Source organism: Lottia gigantea (assembly GCF_000327385.1).
Source record: "Lottia gigantea unplaced genomic scaffold LOTGIsca_27, whole genome shotgun sequence".
Classification (NCBI taxonomy): Eukaryota; Metazoa; Mollusca; class Gastropoda; family Lottiidae; genus Lottia; species Lottia gigantea.
In genome coordinates, this window is record NW_008708846.1 from 2,622,019 (window position 1) to 2,639,968 (window position 17,950).

The 17,950-nt window shown below is 31.8% G+C and overlaps 2 protein-coding genes across 2 annotated transcripts; one reads left to right on the top strand and one right to left on the bottom strand.

The window, feature by feature from the left end:
• Nucleotides 1-164: 164 nt before the first annotated feature.
• LOTGIDRAFT_232281 (hypothetical protein) lies at nt 165-9,297 on the bottom strand (the record flags this gene model as incomplete). Its single annotated transcript, XM_009056344.1, has 12 exons — nt 165-2,516; nt 3,161-3,332; nt 3,572-3,692; nt 3,900-4,079; nt 4,439-4,597; nt 4,907-5,339; nt 5,599-5,710; nt 6,001-6,067; nt 6,303-6,432; nt 6,822-6,948; nt 7,189-7,330; nt 9,215-9,297. The coding sequence occupies 12 exons, from the start codon at nt 9,295-9,297 to the stop codon at nt 2,296-2,298; spliced, it is 1,947 nt and encodes a 648-aa protein (XP_009054592.1). The 3' UTR covers nt 165-2,295.
• A 177-nt stretch (nt 9,298-9,474) lies between these two features.
• LOTGIDRAFT_189106 (hypothetical protein) lies at nt 9,475-16,225 on the top strand. The gene is made up of 16 exons (XM_009056345.1): nt 9,475-9,554; nt 10,288-10,378; nt 10,776-10,987; nt 11,234-11,303; nt 11,675-11,803; nt 12,089-12,150; nt 12,360-12,497; nt 12,803-12,874; nt 13,279-13,452; nt 13,756-13,843; nt 14,166-14,281; nt 14,437-14,508; nt 14,687-14,779; nt 15,027-15,098; nt 15,445-15,564; nt 15,974-16,225. Exons 1-16 carry the CDS (start codon nt 9,495-9,497, stop codon nt 16,040-16,042), a joined length of 1,638 nt encoding a protein of 545 aa, XP_009054593.1. The 5' UTR covers nt 9,475-9,494; the 3' UTR covers nt 16,043-16,225.
• Nucleotides 16,226-17,950: the final 1,725 nt, after the last annotated feature.

Below are 17,950 nucleotides of genomic sequence, written 5' to 3' on the forward strand. Positions count from 1 at the left end.
AAATAGACTAATTTGTACTTGAACACAACCAATACATAACAAAAATCCATTTTGTAGTGTATTGCACTAAACATAAAAATACAGAAATAAAATAGCACTTCTTGTGTTCTTGTGAATATAAAATGGAAACAAAATGGCTATTGCTGCCCAATCTTTCTTTTTCTATTACTCAAGAAACAAAATCAATACAACTTGAAATATTTTCTGTCCTTGTCTATTTGACTTAAAACATAAATGAATTTTACGAGAGAGAAAAAAAACCTTATTCCAAGAAACATATAATTGTAAATATGATCAGCAAGTCCTCAAAATGTCTGGTGGGTTAAAAATAATAACTAAGGGCACATGAAATTAACTTCAAAGAAATAATATAGTATCTTTTTGATGGATGAATTTAGTATCAAATTTTTTTCATTTTTTTTTCTTCAGGGCGAAATGGCAGTACCACACCAAATTGATTTGTAGCTCATCAGAATTTTCACTTTTGACAACTAAGGGACTACTTCATGTATTATAATGCTATTAGCACTTTATTTGAAACCCTGTGAATATTATCCTCTTTATTAATGTTAATGATAGAACTTTATATCTGAAAAAATCTCATTCCAGCTATCTGTAGCTATTGTCAAAATTAAAATCCACATGTGGTCCATACCAAACATGTCACTTCAAGTACATGGCAAAACTGATTTAAATTGCTTCTGAAAAGATTTGACTTGTTCCTTTCGTGATATATTTCTGATGAACCAAAATTCAAATTGGTGTGGTTAACATTAATATTGTCAAAATTGTATTTTAAGAAATAGTAGTAAATTTCAATATAGATATTACTGATAAAAAGAAATTGAAATGAATACATCCATTCAATGTGGTAATATATAACCTTAAGTTTTTATAAATGATATGTTTTTTTTTTCATAAAATAAGTTAATCTTTGGACACAATATCTGAATTTCATGGTTTTCTAGTTAAATATGACTTTCTGTGGTTTTTATAAAACACATAAACACTACAATGTAAAAAATATTTCATTTAATCACAATACACATTCATATGTTTTTTTTTCTAATTTTTGTCTGACAAAATTTCCCCATACATGATCATTTAGAAGTGCAGTTGCCTGTGAGATTGATTATTAAATCATACCATTAAAGGTGATCAACTCTCTAATCAAACATAAACATAGATTTTTTCAAAAACTACTTTACCCCTTTCCACCTTGGACACAACATGGCCAAGTGATGAACACACTATCTTTACAAATTAGAAAGTTTACTAGATTTTGAAAATTATCTACTCCATTCTGATTAAAATGCAAATATGGATGTTTAGTTTTGTGTTTGTTTCTGAAGATAACTCCATTTGCCATCCTTGATCTGTTGAAATTGTTATGCATCTCCTGTTCTAGATAATCTAATATTCAACCAATCAAATGCTCTGTCCAATAAAGACTTCCTGATGTGGTTAAGTTAACCTTTGACTTGTATTTTGTGTCCAGTATTTGATTGGTTAGCATAAATTATGACAACTTCTGTTGGGCAAAATTCCACAGAACACAATTTTAAAAAGAATCTTGTCAGATGATAGTTGGCAAGTGTAGTAACCTGCAGAAAAAACATGAAACGAAACATCGAGATTTCCATTTGAATAAGATTGGTTCAAGTTATTAAATGTTTGATTACTGAATACCTTTAAAATTTCTAATAGAGTAATTATATATTACTATTGGACATTAGGCAGTTGGTAGCTTAATATATATTAATGTTTCATTATATCTATAAATCTTTAAATCCCATCCAAACAATTAGAATATATTTTCAAATTTGAGTTAAAGGCCAATTGCATGTTTAAATTGCAAAATAAGGAGTCCACTGTCAAAAGCAATTTCTAAGCATAATTCATTCGAACAGCAATATTCAGGAAGACTAATAATTGCATCCATTAAGAAACACTTTCTAGAGTTAATACTATTTTGTTTTTCTTCAGCTTATCTTGCAGAAATTCTTACAAATTGTGTTATTGCAATTTCATTATTTTTGCCTAATAATACATGAATATCTCAAAGAATTTTGTTGGCCTTTACCTACATGCACGCTTAATATCAATATTTATTATAACTATTACCATATTTGGATGGGATTTAAAAATATTCCACAGCATACATTAGCAGATTCCAATTCCGAACAAAAAAAGCTTCTTTTGTTTTTTCTTTATTCAAAAAGAACTATTGAGTAATTTTATCACTAAATGTTTTTGTCATAAACCAAACAGACACTGCACTACAGTACACCATATTTAAATAGCCATCTTAGGTGTATAGTCAGAGGCGTTAGGATTGAGGTTTGAGGTGGCAGGTGTGGGGTATTGTTCCTGGCACAATTTGGCTGAAAACAATGGAGAGGAGGTTCTTTCTGTGTTAAGGGTCTGATAAGTGGTTGTACTTGGTATAAGAGCCATGACTTCAGCTATTTTTGATTTCAATTCAACAATAACAGCTTCTCTTTCAGCCACGGATGCTGAAAGATAAAACACAAATATACGTCATTGGATTTGTATGTTTACACCTTATTTGTTTCTGCTTTCTACTTGGCTAATGAATATTAGTAATTTCATGTCGAGTTCAATAAGGCAATTTCTGCCAAGACAACCCCAATAACTAATTTTGATTTCCAACTGTCAATAAATCTTTCACATGCAAATTATGTTGCACACAGAACCTTGGTCTATAGTCCCTATACAACCAATAAAACACCCATTTCATCAACTTTGACATAGGCATCGTATGGTTGAAATGTGGCAAACTACAGTTTTTTCATTTTTTTTTTAGATCATGAATGATACAAGATACCTGACCAGATATTGATAGTTTATGGACATCAACTAGCTACATATAACTCTACTAAGCTACCTAAAGTAATGTTAGTTTGAGCGAAAAAAAAACGAAAAAACCAACAAACACTTGAGATTACATCTGATAATGTCCCTCTAAGCATAATTTCTGACAGATTTCCAGGTATAGCACAGTTGGTTAGAGCATTGGTTCTTAACAAGACCCAAGTTGTTATCCTTGTAAAATATGGTTGTTTCTTTCTTTCTTCATATGAGCTGTTCTGTTTGACTTCTGTAAAAATGAGCCAAAACAAAGCCCTGTTATACTTACATTGTAGAATTTTAATCTGTCTTCTCTCTTCAGCTAATGCAGAAAACAACTCTTGTTTAAACCTAGTTTCAGCTGTTAGACTATTTTCCAGTTCAGCATTTTTGTCTTGCATTGCACCAAGGGCAGCCATCAAAACATTTTCTTTCTGATTGTCTTTAATTTGCCTTAATGTCTAAAATGAAATCATGAAAATCAATGTAGTTTGAGATTAAGTGAGTCGACAAACTTGGTTATGAAAAAGGCATATATATTCATTGTATGGATGATTCTTGTTTGAAGTAATCTAGACCTATTGGTTGTTCTTAAGTGCACAATTAATTGACTAGAGCTAGAAGAAAAAAAAATTATCCAATAAATAAATCCAGCTATCATATATTCATCTTATTTTCTTATGACATTTTGAAAACAAACCTGAATTTCCACGTCTAAATTTCTATATTGATCTTCACGAAGTTTGAGATCTCTTCTTAGCAGTTTCACGTCATTTTCACTTTCTCTTCTTCTAGCTTTACAACTCTCTGTACATTCATTTCTACAATAAATTGAGAAGGTTTTATAAAGTTTCACAATAGTTAAGGAGATGGTGAAAAATATCTGCAGTTGGCATCAAAATTCAAATAAATTTCATCTGGAATATTGAACTATAGGTTTTTCACAGCTGTTAGAAAGTATCTTCATAAACCTAAGAACTCACCGACTAGGTAAGTTTTAGCAACAACGGGTTATGAGTTCAACCTACCTAGAAGCAGCTGCCATGGCAACAGCTCTTGCAGCAGCATCTTCAACTTTTTTGGCTTTACGTTCAGCAGACAGCTGTTGATCTAGTGAGGTCCGTAATTTTCGTTCTTCTGCTAATTTTTTTTCTAAGATAGCTATATTTTGTTTATCTTGTTGTTTACCAGTTACTAGATTGTGTAATCTAAAGAAAGAAAGTAATAAATAAACAGCTTTCTGGATTTTTGTTTACTATATAAATTTTTACATAATACATCTCAAGACATATTTTTCTGTTTCACCAAAAGACTTTTACAGTCTTATCGTTTCAATGCCTATTTTCGTAAGTATGTGCTCAAAATCTACAATATTTTGGTATTTTAATGGCATATACTGGCTCAGTATTTTAAGAAATTAATGAATTTTGTTTTATATTAATAAATATGGCTTTATCTTGCTAGTCTTAAGGGGCAACTTCTTAAATGTATATCATATGCTCAACCGAATAGCATTGTTATGACTTTGATGTATTTCAGGAAAGGAGCAAGTATGCAAATTACTTACTTATTCTGTAAGTTATCATTGTCTTGTTGTAGTTGAAATATTTCAGATTGTTGGGACTTTTCAGAACTGATTAAATTATTTATCTGAGAACGTAACTCTTGTTCTAAATTTCGACTGCTTTGAAGATCACTTTTGGCTTTCTTCATATCACTCTCTAACCTGAAAAACAGAATAATATTTATCAATAACAATAATAATAGTCTACCCATGTCATCTATATATATTGCTTGGTGTCAGATCGTGTTAGGTAAGTGTAGTTACCTGCTGAAAAAAATTGGAACATAAAATCCCGATTGGCATGTTAATGTAGGCATATTGTCTTATTGGATGGAAATCTGGCAATAATAACCAAATATGCTACTGGTATTAAAATTTTTGGCTCTTTAACTCCTTTATGGATTTCACTACAATCTATTCATATGGTTACCATGACAACAGAAACAAGACCAAAATTAAACAGTAGCATACCTGACTATAACTTCCTCCTTATTATTAGTGAATGATGCTGGTGATAAATCTTTACTATAATTCTTATTCTTTTTATTAGCACTACTAGTATTCTCTTTGGAACTGTTCAATTTATTACTAGCTGTCGTACTTTTAGCCATACCGTTACTTTTAAATGACTTAGTTTGCTGTTCATTGTTCTCAGTGTTTTCATCAAATTGATTCACATTTGACTTTTTGGGCCAAGATTTTTCTATAAATTCAACCTCGTCGGCTTCATTCACATCCACTGACTTAGATTGTTTTTTATTGTCTCTACTAGTTTCTTTATCCTGTTCTTTTTTATCACGCTCTTTTTCCCGCTCTTTGTCACGGTCTTTGTCTTCCTCTGTTTTTACTTTTTTACCCGCGACCCCATTTGAGATTACCTCCTCTTCTGGTTTAGGCGTTAAGGCTGAAAATACACAAAAAGACCTTTGAGACAGCAGTTAAGTCCTAACATTTCAGCTCATTAAATTCCATGATTTGATCTTTCACAATTTCAGTCCTAACCAGGGCCTAAATATAGTAGGGAATTTTGAAGTCCGTTCATCAGCTCACATTTAGAATTCTTTAGATAGGGGGATCATGATAAGGAACAAACATTTTGCAGAAATATACTAGAAAAATATATTTCTGAAACTCTTTGTGAATAGATAAGAGTAATTACGTACCTTTTTGTTTTTCTGTAGTAATATTATTAGTATATTGTAATTCTGGTGGTAAAGATTGACTTAATAATTGTGTATAGAAATCATTTTCTTTTTGGACTACCTTCTGTCTCCGCTGAAATAAAATCCAAAATCATAAGAAAACTGAACCAAGTGGATGTAAAAGAAATTGTATATGAGTATATGGGCTTAATTTTAACCACTGCAAGTTCATCAATTAAAGATGGACCAATAGTGTTGCTGAATACAGTTACATGGTTAACGTATTACAGCAGTAACAACATTAAAGCTATGAGTTTCCAAGGTCATTAGATCATCTTCTTGAACATTGCGGGACCATTGGATTCAGTACGAGTTTAATTTTAGACAGAAAGTAAGTAAAGTTATAAGTTTAGATATACGTACCAACCGTAACCTATATGATATGTAACTTTTAAAACCAAAACCTAATGTGACCACTGGATAACCAATACTATAATAGACAATTATATCAAATTATTATTATTTCAAACCAAAGCTATCTGGGGTTCTATCTACAACCAACGTGAGAAATGTATTTTTTTGCAATTGTAACTTTTCATTCTGTGTTCACTTGCTTGATTAGATGATAGCATTCAATTTGCTTTCTGAGAGACATGCACTGAATACGTCTGCAGACTGTGTTGGTTGACTACTAAACCTGGATCTACTTTATGAAATGTACTTACCAGTGGGCTGCAAAGGGCCTACATAGATCTAAATTAAAGGGTAGATTTTTTAATTCGCGTAATCGAACAGAAGCTTCTATATAAACAAAGAGTAACCATAGAGACACTGTCGGAAGACATATACCCCTTTCTGAAATGCAGAAACACAAGAATTAATAACATTTATCAATAAACTAACATATCTATTAGAAATGCAGATATTGATAAACATTATATTCATATATCACACAGATAACTGAGTGTGTAAGATCAAACATTCATCAAAAAAAAAGCTTACTTTATTTGTGTGGAACACTACTGTTGAATCAATGGTGACAAATATATTAAATCCACCTTTACAGGTTCTATGTCATTAGCATTGAGGCAAGTTGTTATTTGATCGATAAGAGCTTATTTTAAGAGTTCTGAGGACCTTTTAAATATTAGGACTTCATGTATAATAGCAAATAAATTCTGAGACATACATTCTGAGCTGTCAAATTACTCTTGGCAATTATTACATGTAAACAAAGTACTTACCAGTATGCCAAACATACTGAACCCATACATAAGTACTAGCAGCAAAAAATAACCATTGAACAGGTATAAATAAATAACATACTACATCTGATGTTATAGCGATACAAACAAAGAATACAGAAAAGGCCTGAAAAATAATCACAAATTCATATCAATAACCAAATAAATCGTCCAATATGATAATGAACTGAATGTTGCACAAGTTAAGAACATTTTGGTAACTGCTATATTGACATCAGCCTTGTTCAGGTTTGAACTACAAAACAATTACTGAACACAGTGAAATTCAAAGAGAATTAAATCAAAGAAATGTTAAAGTCAGGATGTTGGATTCTTTTTACTTTTGAATGATTCAAATTCAACTTACAAGTCCTTGGTACTTGAAAGAGTCGTAAACACTGCGTAGCAAAAGCCAAAATGGCCAGAGATATTCGAAACGGAGTTCCAAAATAAAATCTGCCATCAGAACAAGAGCCCATACCAACAGGAATCTCATGTACAGGAACGTACTAAAAATAAAAAATAAATTAAGTAAAATTTAAGTTCCTTCTCTTAGGAAATCATTGTTTGACATGTTGTGTCTTTATATAATGTGACACCTCACCTACAGAAAACTACAAGCAATATGGAAACAATAGCTCATCTAAGCAATACTTAAAAAGCAGTACTGTGAGTAATCATCGAAAATATTAGTCACCATGAACACAATTTTGGTCATTACTAAACCTTAACCATTTTTTTTGCAAAACAGAGGATATGTCTTATTATTTTATTAGTCAAGACTGTCAAGAAAAAAAACACACACAATTGTTATTATTTTCATACATAATTATTTTGTTACTATCAATTTTTATTAAGTCTATCATACATGTGATCACAGTGAAGATAATTTAATAAAAATAAGAACAACACTGTAAAAGAAATATGAGAGGCTTGTGAATTTTGATTAAAATAAGAATTGTATTCCTATTAGCTTTTTCATAATCAATTAATCTTAAAATAAAAAAAGGAAAACTTAGACATTTGTTATTCAGACAAAAATGCTTTTTGCAAAATCTTTTACAATTTCTAAATAAACAGTAAATTTGATAAAATTATCCTTTATATATCATTCATATCTCCTAAAAATGGTGTTATGTGAATTTTAAAAGAGCTTGTGCAGATTGAATGAAAGATTTTTTAAGCCATTAAACACTTAAGCACTTTTTTCAAGGTTTAAAGATCGCCATCTTCACATACCAGTATTTATCTGAACAAGACAAAATATCTTGATTTATGTGATCAAGATGATCTTTACACTTTTGATAGCACTCATTTTTATGTTCAGCAATAGATCATGACAAATTATTCTATTTAATATCAAGATATAGACCTGTAATGAGTATCATACTTCAAGTAGAACTTGACCATACAATGCGTGAATCATGGCATGTTGTATCGCTTTGCTTCCTGTCCTAAGCCCTAGTCTAACCATAAATATTCATACTAGGAAAATGAAACTAGCATTTAGTTCTATTGTGGAAAAGATAGAGACCTGTTTTCTATTAGTTCAGGCTATGCTTAAATCACTTTCACTATATGATATTAAGCACAGAGTGACCTATCAATTTTTGCTACCCAAGGAAAATTTATATGATGATATATATTATTGTAGAGTCAGCCATTAAAATGGCTAAACATTGAATCCATTAAGCATTAGGTTAATTCTAATTAAATTTTAATCACCACCTATTGTTATTCTTAATGAGTTTAATTGCCAATTATCATTACTATCCATTATTAGGAATTCAAGTAGGCTGCTAACTGTTTGACACATGACAAAAATAACTTGAGCAGCTCTGACAACTGAGTTTTATTCTTTTTAAAAATAAATTTGATCTACTTTGGTTATTAGGTAGACCTTAGGCTAATTCACAATCAATTTTCTTGACTCATTAATTTTTTTAAGCTTACATTTAGTTGTGCAACAATTTTACTCCTTAGAGTTAGTCTCCTTGTAATCAAGGCCTACATACTTAGAAATAAAATTGAAATAACACAATAATTACATGACATAATTTGATAACGTTAGCTCTAAAGTATGTGTTACAGATTGCGACATTTCAATATGGTTATTTTAAAAACCCAGTTCATGTAGATAAGCATGATCTAAAAAATGAAGTCTCTGCAACATATGAAAATAAAATAAAAAACCACAGAATCTGAAATAAAACAACACAAATCAATAAAACCATGTTGTTAGTTCACAGCAATCTATATAAATGGTATTGAAATGTAACAGAGAAGCATGTCATAATTCCATCAACATAAACTGATTCACCGTGTTTTGACATTTCAGGTGAATTGGCAGCACTGCCATATTGACGGAAAGAGAAAAGATCAAAAATACATACCTTCCATAGATACCATCCGTTATTTTACTCCTTTTCATTGGCCTCCTTAGCTTGCCACAATCAACATTGCGTGGACGCTTCATGTTTCTTCAATTTTGCATACATCTATAACCTCTCCTTTCAATCTTTTGTCTTTTATTCTTCTTTCCTAATTATTATGACAATCCTGGAAGTGCTTTACAGTCTACTTCAATGCACATGCGCTAAATGAGATCTCCGAATATTTTCGGCAAATCCCGTCAGTTGACGTAAACATAGCACTCTGGGTAATATTGACAAGATGGCGATGCACGTACCAACTGCACCGGGCTTTGCCCAAATGCTTAAAAAAGGTTCTAAAGTAAGTAAATTAAGAGAAAAATTGCAGTAAGATATAAAAGAATTCATTAGGTTTCAAGCGAAAATAAGTTTTTTATAAGTTGTTCTCTTTATCTGTGAAAATTTCGGTTGCGAAAGTAGTGGCACGCAAGACCATGTGTTCCAACAAAAACACGCGAGTTGTCATGTTTTGACAAGAAAGGTCTAGAACATTCGAAAATGAAGTCAGGGTGTTTTTTTTAATACTTCACCTTCTAACTTACTCACGTAATTTTTATTGCGTATATTATTAAAGTTTTCTGTTAGCATTCTTCAGTCAAATAACTTGGATGAACCATAACATAATGATATTTAAGTGATTAATAATAGACTTAGAAATATTAAAGGGGAAACCACTATGGGAGGAACGTGTTAAGGGGGAAACCACTGTAAGCCATTAAAAATGAATGCCTATTACTTCTCTCTTTTGATCAGTGCCAGTGAGTGGGCTCTAAAATGCAGGTCTATGTCTTTTTCTCACAAAACTGTTATATAGGCCTAGGGAACTTGAAAGCTGTCATATCTAGACATAAGTCCTAACTTTAATGCAATCGAGAAAAGCTATCACCAACAACATGCAGGCCCTAAATATCGTTGAATAATCGAATACAAAACGACTAAGGCTGAGCGTGAGCACTAGCTTGAAATAATGGCAATATTTTTGTGGTCATTAATGTCTCAAATTATTTTCCTTATTTGGATTTTCTCTATTTCAGCATTTTTCAGGCTTAGAAGAGGCTATTTATAAAAATATTGAAGCTTGTAAAGAGTTGGCGAAGACAACCAAATCAGCTTATGGACCGCATGGTGTGTAAACAGATTGTGCAAATCATGATACTGATAGTCATTGGCATTTTGTATTTTATACATGACATGGGTCAAGTATTAGTATATATTACATAGCATTCTTAGTAGATATAAACTCTGCCCAAACCTGATGACCTCTGCTTTAACCGATCAAATTGAATTATATTTCTGAACATTCAAAAGCATGTCTTTCAACATAGTTAGGCACAATGTTCAGTTTCTGTGGCCTTGATAAACAAGTCCAATGCCTTTGAAATATACCTTTTGTTTGAGTCACATAATGCATGCGCTGGAGAGGGAGGAAATTTGATCGGCTGGCGGTTTTATGAATTAGTTGGTATTTGTTTAATGAAAATGCTTCTAGGGAAATTACATATTTTCTTGTATTATATTTTAGGTCAAAACAAGATGGTTATTAACCACCTGGAAAAATTATTTGTCACCAATGATGCTGCCACTATATTGAGAGAGTTGGAAGTTCAACATCCAGCTGCCAAAATGATAGTCATGGCTTCTCAGCAACAAGAACAGGAATGTGGAGATGGCACCAATTTTGTTCTCATTTTTGCTGGAGCTCTACTTTCCAATGCTGAAGAATTACTTAGAATGGTTTGTACTTTGTACATTCTGACGGTGCTTATAAATCTGTGCTGCATGTGCAATAAAACATTTGAAAGAACATTCCTGCAGGGTCATTGTCAAAAGATTGACAATAGCTCAATGAGCATAGTTGTCCTGTTTTATATATTTCTGTTCTTTCTCAAAAATAATGATTTTGTGAATGATATTTTAGGACTAGGCTTATTATTTGAACGCATGGATTCCATATGACTGTTTTTCTTTTATTTATTGTAGGGTTTATCTGTAACAGAAGTGATATGTGGTTACGAATTAGCTTGTAGAAAGGCAGTGGAGATTTTACCAGGTAGGATACAGTGACTTTTGTTACTCTATGGTTTGTGCAATTCCAGTAAAACTAAGTGTTTGATGACGTTACTAACCGTGAAGGGCCTTATGTGATAAGCAAATTTCGCGATTAGTGAAGTCATCAAACATTAATTTTTGTGGAATTGCAGGATCCCCAGATGTTTTAAAATTGGAATGGTGCATATTGATGCTATCAGTGTCCCAGATACACATAACAATCTAGTAAACTCTTTACAATCACTTAGTAAAATTTGGACCTGCTTTGATTTCCTTCTACGTTTTGCAATCATTTGTTAAAAGACAAAGAATTTAGAGTATGATAATTGTACATAAGTAGTTTAGATAATATGAATTGTTTTCACTATTTAGAATTAGTTATTGGTGAAACTAAAGATCTACGTAATAAGACTGAAGTGAGTGCAGCTATTAGAACAGCTGTCATGAGTAAACAATATGGCAATGAAGATTTCTTAGCTCCTTTAATAGCTGATGCCTGCAGTAAGTGTTTCATTCTATAGATATGCAAAATTGAAAGTATGTTTTTTTTGTCTCAGATTCTTTTTTGTCTCAGCAATTTCAGCTCCGGTTGGGTTTTGGAAACAAGAGTGTTTTCCTGATATGATTTAGAATATGTCTTAAAATACTTATTACTCATGAAAACCTGACTTTTGGAGTTATTATTGTTGCATTCCTCAGCTATTTAAATTTCTCTAAAACTTTGATAACTTTTCATTTGAAATGTTCTATCACCATGTTGATAATGATAATGTTTATTTATTACAGTTTCTATATTATCACAGAAGATAAGTTTTAATGTTGATAATATTAGAGTTGTCAAAATATTGGTAAGTTAACATATCAGTACAAAATTTTCTAATCAAAAAGAAAACAGATGATATTATCAATAGATAGAAATTTAAATTAAAAATAATGTTATCTTGTTTGTAAGCAGACCTTTTCGGGTCTGGGGTTATCTTTTGTCTGCTTTTATCTCAACCGTATGATATTCTCTGGAAAGATTTTTTGTAAGAAAAGATGTATTGTTTTTTGATAGGGATCTGGTATTTTACAAAGTGAAGTTATACAAGGTATGGTGTTTAAAAGAGAAATTGATGGTGAAGTGAACAAATGTGAGAACTGTAAGATAGCAGCCTATTCCTGTCCGTTTGATATCATGCAAACAGAAACAAAGGTATGTTGATATATTTTGTAATTTAAGGAAAATTGAACTTGTTTGTCAGGTTCTCATTTAGTCATCTATATCATGTTATGATTAAATAATAAGGTTAAATAGTCCCGAAAATTAAGAAATGTCATTTAGTGTGCAATGGTGTAAATTTTGCTAGGACTAGCTAGGGGCAAGGATCAGCTTTTAGATTTCATTCTGAAGGACTTAAAATGATACACATGAAATATATAATTGCGTATGTCGATTTATTATAAAGGTTTTAAAGGAGTTAACAAGTTTAAATTGATAGAAATATATTACTATTGTAGGGTACAGTGTTGATTAAAGATGCAAAAGAACTTCTGAATTATAGTAAAGGTGAAGAAAATCAAGTTGAAGAGGTAATTTCTAATATTCTTTGTAGTCATATTAGCTTTTGAAATAAGTTGTGATTTGCAAATGAGATATAATTTTGTGGGTGTAAACCAATCTAGATAGCACGGGAAATAGTGTTAAGGAGATGCTGTTATCAGTTCTTATTTTTTTGCCAATATCAACTCTGAATGTTTGAGAAAATTTTAGATTGAACACAGTGACACTTAAGCTGTTATAGACCATGGCGGTCCTCAAAAAAGATCTTGATTAAAGATTTTGAAAATTGCAGGAAAGAATGGTTTGGAATGAGCAAAGACTACTACATGCATAGTAACTCTTTGTTTGATGTTCTCGAAAGCATAGGATTTTTCTTCAGTTTACCATTAAGTCAAAATATAATGGTTATATTTTTGTATAATGTGTTTTACAGCATATCAAAGCTATAGCAGACACTGGTGTCAATGTTATTGTAACTGGTGGTAAAATAGGTGATCTAGCTCAACATTATTGTAATAAATATAAACTAATGATTGTTAGACTCATGTCTAAGTTTGATCTACGAAGATTATGTAAATGTGTTGGAGCTACTGCTTTACCTAAGATTGTAAGTCATTTTGTTTTTTGTTTAAAATTTGTTGTGGTAGTAAGAAATGTGTAACTCATTTAATGATTATTATTGGACTGCTTTGAACTTGAGCACTGAAATCACTTTTGTTTCTGTAGTTGAAAATGAATTTTTGTTAGGCTTCTCAATAAATCAAGTTAGGATTGACAATCAAGACCAAGTGACTGGAACATCAAACTTAGTCACAAGTTTCCAAGAGACTGACAAAGTGTTAGAAATCTCAATTCAGAATATATTTTTGTGAAAAAAAATATAATTTGTTAAAATACATGTAATTTCTAGGCTCCACCTACATCAAGAGAAATAGGTTTTTGTAGTAGAGTATATGTTGATGAAGTAGGTGATACTCCTCTTATCATCTTTAAACAAGGTAAGCTATATTGTTGATATTCACAAGGTTGTTGATTACCAAGTTCAATATCCATCCTCTTATTGTATAGTGAAAGTGGTAGTATCAAATTTGTAACACATAATTAAAGAAAATGATTCATCATCTTACACACATTTTTCTTGATGATTCACTTACTTTAGATTATTTTCCTAAAACGCTTTCATGTTAAAATCATAGCAAACTGCCAAAGAACAGTAGAAAATGATGTTATTGCTTATTGATCATTTGAGATGACTTTTACTCATTGTTTTCTGACAATGTGTAGAAATGTATGAAATTATTGAAAAATTGTATATTATAGATAAAGAAGAATCTGCTGTAGCTACTATATTAGTTAGAGGTTCAACAGATAATATAATGGATGATATAGAGAGAGCTATTGATGATGGTGTTAATACATTTAAAGCTTTAACTAAGGTTGGTATTCCATATTTACCTCATGCAATTTATTCTGTTTAGGTTACAAGATTTACTCAGTGCTTTCAATGATTCAAGATTTTCAGTTCAAATTGAAATCTATTTCAATCCCCCAGAAGGTGTAGGTGAAAATTACCTGTGTCTCTTTTCTTCAGGATGTTAAGTTGGTATCTGGAGCAGGTTCTACAGAAATAGAATTAGCTAAACAAATCACAACATTTGGTGAAGTAAGTACTTCCTTACACTTGCTTTCTTTATCCATTAAGATGCGAAGAAGAACTTTGTTATGCACATCCACTTCCTCATTAGCTATTATGGTTGTATGGATTAGTAATGACTATTTTCCCAAATCATTCATATCCAAATTAGTTTTGATTGCTGACTTAGTTTTGATTGCTATTGTAGAGTCTACCAGGTTTAGAGCAGTATGCTGTAAAGAAATTTGCTGAATCTTTAGAAGTTATTCCCAGATCATTAGCTGAAAATACCGGTGTAAAGGTAAGTTGTTGGTCTATCTCTGTTAGAGGATAAAGAGTAATTCATTTTGCCGTTAATCACTTGAAAACTGCAGAATAGATGACCTTTTTCTATTGTGTTCAATGTATTGCTCATTATTAGAAACAATATCTTCTTTTTTGAAGTACTGAACATGATACTATTATGAGATTGAACAGAATATGGACTGTCATAGACTGCTTACATTATAAATACTGTTTGTACAATATGTGCACTCGTTTTTTTTTAGGGAAATGAAGTCATAGCCAAGTTATATGCTGCTCATCAAGAAGGCAAGAAAACTGTTGGAATAGATATTGAGGTAAATACTGATGGGAATTATTTAAGAATTAATCGTTGGTGCGTGAATGCAATTGATCGCATGACAATATGAATAAAAATATGCATTTTAATTGCATTATCATTTGCTTTTACACAACATTGATGCTATTGAGACCAATGTATAATTCTTATTCAAATTCAAGTTTCTCTAGCATATTGATTGAGATCAAATGGAACGGAAGCTTTCAGGTTTCCGGCAGTAGAAAGTTACCATAATTTGTTAAAGTTCAACAGTGGAACTAAGATTCCTACAAATGGTTAGATCCATTGGGAACTACTTCTTGGCTTTTGAATTACTTATTTATAATATCTATGTTATATTGTAGGGAATTAGTGCATCAGTAAGAGATGCTAAAGAAGCTGGTATAATAGATCTCTTTATAACTAAACACTGGGGAATCAGATTTGCTACTCAATCAGCTTGTACAGTACTTAATGTTGATCAGGTAATTCTTGAAATTACTATGGCTTAACAATTTAGAATGGACATGCTGGCTGTTTTAAATGCAAAGTCAAGTCAAAATTTTGACATTTTACTGCCTAGTGTTAGTGTAGGTTTGTTATCCTGACATAGGTTGAGATAATACCTTGAGATTTTCGGACCTGATTTCCGTAGAGGTCAGAGGGGTCGACATGGAAAAAGTAACTTGTTGTTGGAACAGTTCACTGAGTCCCTATGTGCCACAGACAAGGCAACAATAAGAAAGAGAAAAAGATATAACATCACTTTTCTTCCTTCATTAGCCAAATCGAAAGCAGCAAAAGTGGCATAATCTCCACTCAAACTTTATGGTTTCAGCAGCATAATCTGAGACAGCCCATTTTATTTCTAATTTTGTCTTTGTGTAATTTCAGATAATAATGTCTAAACCAGCAGGAGGACCTAAAGCTAAAGAAAACAAGAATTGGGATGAAGATGATTAATTGATTAATTTATTATTTTTTTTATACCTTTATTGTTACTATCAAAAAGTGCTATCATTCTATTTGTATAACATCATAAAAATTGTACCGCTTTGATCATGTCTCTTCACATTCTCTGTGTGCTTATAATACCATTGTTATATGTGATATCTCTTTATTATCAACAATAAAATCATACATGGTACTCTGTCTTTATAATGTGTTGTTGCCCTCGAATACATATTGATGTTGCAGTAAGTTCATGTCATTTTCTACAGGCCTTAAACATAACATTTCCAGACCAATAAGAATCATCAAAACAAAAATAATTTGTGGAGACTTTTACACAGCTTAAGATTAAAATGAATGCACCTCCATTAACGTTACATATCTTATTACATAGCCTAAGGAATGAATTGCCTATGGCCCCTTTGACAATTAAAATTGAGTGATGCTTGCTAGCTAATCTGATGGTCCGTGGTGCAATCCAATTTTCAAATTTTTCAACGCAGTTACCTCATGTCAGTGATTGCATGTCTAGTCATTTGGATAGGACAATAAACAGGCCCTGTGTGAAACTTGCAAGATCCCTTGATACTGGAAATGAAAAAGAGTGGGCTAATGTCCCTGTCCTGGTAAATTTTCCTCATTTAACACTGCATGGCTTTGTCTTTGCTTTATTATTTCATTTTTCCTATTAACTGTGGTCTAGACATATATGGGTAACCTCCCTTTAACAACTCTCCTATTTTAGAAATCTTATTGGTCAACAAATTAGTAAATCGAAAGTAGACAAAATAAAATTGATTTAGATTAGGCTCAGATTACTAAAATATTAGGCTAATACAATAGACAAGTTATGTCTGATCCGTTGGATCGGGACAGAGGGGGGCGGAGAAGACGAAGGCGAGATAAACCAATTGTCAGAAAGGTAGTCTGTAAGCTTATAGATCTCACCATATTTTTTTTTTATTTTTATTAAGATAATCAAGACATATTGTTGATAAGGAAAGGGCAGTAGGCTACTCTCTACTAGTAGGCTTGCGCTATTTGATGGTTTATGGCAGGTTCTGCTTTGATTCTTTGACAATTTTTGGTTAATAACACTAACAGATAGTACTACTTGTGAAAATTCCAGAAATGCTGAAAATTTGATTCAGAGACAACCAAGCCCAGGGTAAACAGAATAGTTTAGTTAAAAAGAAACATGACTATCAACTGTTATTTTTCAACTCTGTATTCCATTTGTAATTCCAAATTATGATCTTATGTTGTTCCAGGAAAGAGAAAAGGAAAAAGATGCCTCACCTGTTCCATCAAGGCCATCTATTATTCTGGGTTTAGCTAAACCAACACAAGATCAGGTATGACTATGTGTTAGAGGTTGCACGAATTTCTACCATAGTTATTAGAGTTTTGCCTTTATTTGTCTATGCCTTGCTTGGAAATCTTTCCTTTGGCTCTGCGAGAGGTGGAGACTGCCCCCCCTTGGCAGTGCCACTGGCATTGGGCCTAGGCCTACAGCTCAAAATCTTGTTTTGAACATATGAAATGAGAGAAAAAAATTCAATTCAAAGCTCAAGAATGTTGTGTCATGCTACATGTAGGGCCTGCTTGCTCTATAGCAGACACTTCAGAAACTGCTTATTGTTTATCTGAAAATATACATGTATTATATGCTCGAACTCGTAGAAAATGATACACATTTTTATTTGTGTGACTGCTCCTTGGAGTGCCTTAAAGTCTAAATATCTATAAGAGGGCCTTATGTCAATAAATTAAAATGGCTAAGACTTACATGAAAATTTGATGTCCCTTTATGTTGATATTGAATCCATTTTGGTAAACTGTGAATAATCCAGATGTAACACTTGTCGTTTTTTGTCAGGGGGCATCAGCTTCAAGTTCTGGGGCATCAGCATCAGCAAC